A 4,850-nucleotide genomic window follows, 5' to 3' on the forward strand; every position below is an offset into this window, starting at 1 on the left:
AAGAGTTGACTCATTGGAAAAGACTCTGATGCTGGGAGGGATTGGGGGCAGTAGGAGAAAGGGATGATCGAGGATGAGATGGCTGGATAGCATCATGGACTCGATGGACATGAATCTGAGTGAACTCCAGGAGATGGTGATGAACAGGGAGGACTGGCGTGCTGCGATTCATAGGGTCGCAAAGAGTCGGACACGACTGAGCGACTGAACTGAACTGAACTGAACTGAAGGTATGGAGCGTCTCCGAGTGTACCGTCAGACTTTCATGGCCGGCCTCAGGGCAGCCACCAGGAAACCCATGAATTTATCTAAGGTAAATCTGATAAGACAGAGCCCGGCAGCCTTCTTAGAAAGGTTAATGGAAGCCCTTAGGCAGTATAAGCCCATGGACTCCCAGGCTGATGAGTCACGTGCAGCAGTTCTGTTAGCTTTCGTGAACCAGGCAGCTCCAGATATCAGGAGGAAGTTACAGAAGATAGAAGGGCTGGGGGAACTGTCAATACAGGATCTGGTAAGGGCAGCTGAGAAAGTGTATAATAACAGAGAGACCCCTGAGGAGAGGGAGGAAAGAATTAGACGGGAAGAAAGAGAATATGAGGAACGGATTAGACGGGAGGAAAGGGAATATAGGGCTGAAGAAAACCGGAGAAATCAAAAAGAGCTGGCTCAGATCCTTTTTGCCGGGACGAGAACGGGGCCTGAAGTTCCAAGAACTAAAGACACCCGGTCGGGAGGAAAGGAAAAACCAGCTAGATCAGCCCTAAAGAGAGACCAATGCACTTACTGCAAAGAGCAGGGACACTGGAAAAATGAGTTCCCCAAAAGAGATCTGAAGAAAAAGACTGTAAGAAAGGAGGAATCTTCCTCGGGGACCCACGTCTTATATGCAGGGGAAGATAGTGATTAGGGGGGTCAGGGCCCGGCACCTCTCCCCGAGTCCTGGGTAACTATTAATGTGGAGGGGAAACCAGTCGGCTTCATGGTGGATACAGGAGCCCAATATTCAGTTCTCAATCAAAAATTTGGGCTGATATCCAAAAAGACTCGCTTGGTCCAGGGAGCCACCAGGACAGAGAGATATTACTGGACTACTAAACGAGAAGTGGACTTGGGAGCCCAACGGGTGTCCCACTCATTTCTGGTGATCCCGGAATGTCCGGCCCCTTTATTAGGAAGAGACCTATTGACCAAAGTCAATGCGCAAATTCACTTTGACTCTGAGGGGATATCAGTTACAGACAGGCTTGGACAACCAATTCATGTTTTATCCCTGGCACTGAGAGATGAATACAGACTATATTCGCCAAAGCCCCCTGCAGCTGTGGATCCTGCGATGCAACAGTGGATTCAGAAATACCCTCTGGCCTGGGCAGAGATAGCGGGAGTAGGACTGGCCAAAGACCCACCATTGTTGTTGAATTAAAAGCAAGTGCTACTCCTGTGAGGGTGAAACAGTATCCCATGAGCCAGGAGGCCCGGCAAGGAGTTATGCCACACATCCAGTGCCTCCTAAAGGCAGGAATTCTCAAAAGGTGCCGGTCCCCATGGAATACTCCCCTATTACCTATGAAAAAGCCCGGGGGAACAGACTTTAGACCAGTCCAAGATCTTTGTGAAGTCAACAAAAGGGTGAGTGACATTCATCCCACTGTCCCTAACACATACACCCTCCTGAGCCGCTTGCCACCAGACTGTCTGGTATACAATTTTAGACTTGAAAGATGCCTTTTTCAGCTTGCCTTTGGCCCCCCAGAGCCAGGAAATCTTCGCCTCTGAATGGGCTGACGAGGACGGCCAAACTGTGGGGCAGCTGACCTGGACTCGCCTCCCACAGGGATTCAAAAACTCACCGACGTTGTTCAATGAGGCTCTAGGCGAAGATCTCTGTGAGTATCGAACCAGCTACCCCGAAGTCATTCTGTTGCAGTATGTAGATGACCTAATGCTGGCTGCTGCTACTAAGGAGGTATGCCTAAAGGCCACAGGCGATCTCCTCCAGACTTTGGGGACATTGGGGTACTGGGCAAGTGCGAAGAAGGCCCAAATTGCTAGACAGGAAGTCATCTATTTGGGATATAAAATAAAACAGGGACAAAGATGGTTGACTCAGGCTATGAAAGACTATTCTCGGATCCCCGAGCCAATGACTCCCCGGCATGTGAGAGAGTTTTTAGGGACTGTTGGGTACTGCAGGCTATGGATCATGGGGTTTGCTGAAAAGGCCCGGCCTCTATATGAAGGAAGCAGAGAGAATAAGAACTGGACTTGGACTGAGTCAATGAGGCGGGCATTTCAGGAACTCAGGTGTTACTAGAAGCCCCAGCCCTTGCTCTCCCTGACCTGGCTAAACCATTTCAATTGTTTGTGGATGAAAAGCAGGGAGTAGGGAAGGAAGTCCTGACGCAGCAATGGGGACCTTGGAGACGGCCTGTGGCATATCTCTCTAAACGACTGGATCCAGTAGCTGCGGGATGGCCACCCTGTCTTCGTATCATCGCGGCCACTGCTCTCCTTGTCTATGATGCTGACAAGCTGACTTATGGACAGTGTCTCCTGGTCTATACTCCTCATGCCATAGAGGGGATCCTCAAACAGCCACCAGGTAAGTGGATTTCTAATGCTCGCTTAATCCATTACCAGGCCCTGCTGCTGGATGCTCCCCAGATACACTTTCAAACACCTTGTTTTCTGAACCCTGCCACTTTGCTACCCATCCCAGAGGAGGACGGGCCCCTCCATGACTGTGTTGAAGTGTTAGCTGAGGTAACCGCCATACGAAAAGACCTCAGCAACTTGCCATTAAAAAACAGTGAGCTGGTATGGTTCATGGATGGGAGCAGTTATATAAAGGATGGACAGAGAAAAGCGGGGGCAGCCATAGTAGATGACACTGGGAGGATCATCTGGGCTGAGGCCTTGCCTCCTGGAACATCTGCCCAAAAAGCAGAACTGATAGCTATGACACAAGCACTAGAGAGGGCAAAAGGAAAGAGAGTCACTATTTACACTGACAGCCGATATGCATTCGGCACTGTGCACATTCAAGGCCCCATATATAAAGAGCGGGGGCTCTTGACGGTGGAGGGAAAAGAGATTAAAAACATACCTGAGATTCGCAGTCTCTTGGCAGCGGTCCACTTGCCCTGGGCAGTATCCATAGTGCGTGTCCCGGGACACCAGAAAGGAGAGGATGCTAGAGCCCGAGGCAACCGTGTTGCCGATGCAGCAGCCCGTGAGGCAGCTGCTGGAGACCACGAGGCCCATATACTGACTGTGGGATTGCCACCGCTGGGGATGGGAACACTTCCCCCAAGCCCCATGTACTCCTCCTCTGATTTGAGCTGGGTGCAAGATAATACCACCCGTCCTGCTGGCAAAAACAGATGGTATTGAGACCAAGAAGACTTGTTGCTTCCTGCTGACCTGGGCAGACGTCTCTGTACCCATTTACATCAAACTCGCATTTGGGAGACAAAAAGACTTGACACTCCTACAAACAGCGCAACTGCGGTTTCCCCAACAGAAGAAAACCATCCAGGATATAGTCCGCTCCTGCAAGGCCTGTCAGATGATGAGACCAGGAAAAGGACAGCACACAGGTGTAAGATATCGGGGGGAAAGGCCAGGGCATCATTGGGAGATAGATTTTACAGAGGTAAGGCCAGGCAAGTATGGGTACCGTTACCTGTTAGTTTTGGTTGATACATTTTCTGGGTGGGTAGAAGCTTACCTCACTAAGAAGGAGACAGCAATAGTAGTAGCTAAGAAGCTCCTAGAAGAGATTATACCTAGGTTTGGGCTGCCGGCATCTATCGGCTCTGGTAATGGACCTGCATTTGTGAGTAAAATTGTTCAGGGACTGGCCTCAGCCCTGGGGACCAAATGGAAGTTACATTGCGAGTACAGTCCCCAGAGCTCAGGACAGGTAGAAAGAATGAATCGGACCCTAAAAGAAACTTTAACAAAACTGGCAATAGAGACTGGCGGGGACTGGGTGACCCTCCTTCCCTTCGTGCTTTTTCGGGCACGAAACACCCCCTATAAACTGGGTTTGACTCCCTTTGAAATTGTATATGGAAGTCCGCCCCCCGTTTGTCCAGCGTTTGAGGGAAAGACCAAACCACCTCTCTCGCTATGCGCTTTCCAACAGGAGATGCTAGCTTTGAGTAAAGTGCATAAACATATCTGGTCATTGGTACGGGAAATTCATGAGGGCCAAGATGAAGGAATGATCCCGTCTCATAATATAGGCCCGGGAGATTGGGTTTGGGTTAAAAGACACCAGTCGAGGACCTTAGAACAACCCTTATGTTCTTCTTACCACCCCTACTGCCCTCAAGGTAGATGGAATTGGACCCTGGGTACATTGCAACCACGTGCTACAGGCCACTCCAGAAGAACAAGAGAGGGCTCAAAGAGAATGGAAGTCGACACTGCATCCTTCCAATCCCTTAAAAATGAAGCTCGTCCGACAGCAGATCTCAGATGGATCACTCTGACTCTCCTGATGATGGCTGTCCTCCTCGACCCCGGAACTGCCAGCACTGACCCACATCAACCTGTCATGATAACTTGGAGACTTCAAAATGGGCTGATGCGAGAGGTACTCAATACGACCACTGAGATACATCCTCCGAACACCTGGTGGCCTGACTTATACTTTAACCTCAAGGACTTAGTGGACACCCCTTGGTCAGCATCTCTGACCCAATATAGAGGTCTTTGGGCATGCCCTGGTCATAAAAGTAACGGGGAAACTTGTGGGGGCATACAACATTATTTCTGTAGGTCATGGAGCTGTGTGACTTCAAATGATGGGGTAAGGAAATGGAAAACTAACAACTGAGATT

General features: G+C 49.9%; 1 protein-coding gene across 1 annotated transcript; it reads left to right on the forward strand.

Annotated features, from left to right (window-relative positions):
* Positions 1–232: 232 nt before the first annotated feature.
* On the forward strand, positions 233–4,499 carry LOC120861256. Its single transcript, XM_040236880.1, is given in 8 exon segments — positions 233–511; positions 1,043–1,397; positions 1,400–1,691; positions 1,693–2,303; positions 2,306–3,313; positions 3,404–3,461; positions 3,463–4,299; positions 4,301–4,499. Coding segments are annotated over 8 exon segments (3,639 nt in total).
* Positions 4,500–4,850: the final 351 nt, after the last annotated feature.

This window comes from Oryx dammah, unplaced genomic scaffold, assembly GCF_014754425.2.
Source record: "Oryx dammah isolate SB20612 unplaced genomic scaffold, SCBI_Odam_1.1 HiC_scaffold_11232, whole genome shotgun sequence".
Lineage (NCBI taxonomy): Eukaryota > Metazoa > Chordata > Mammalia > Artiodactyla > Bovidae > Oryx > Oryx dammah.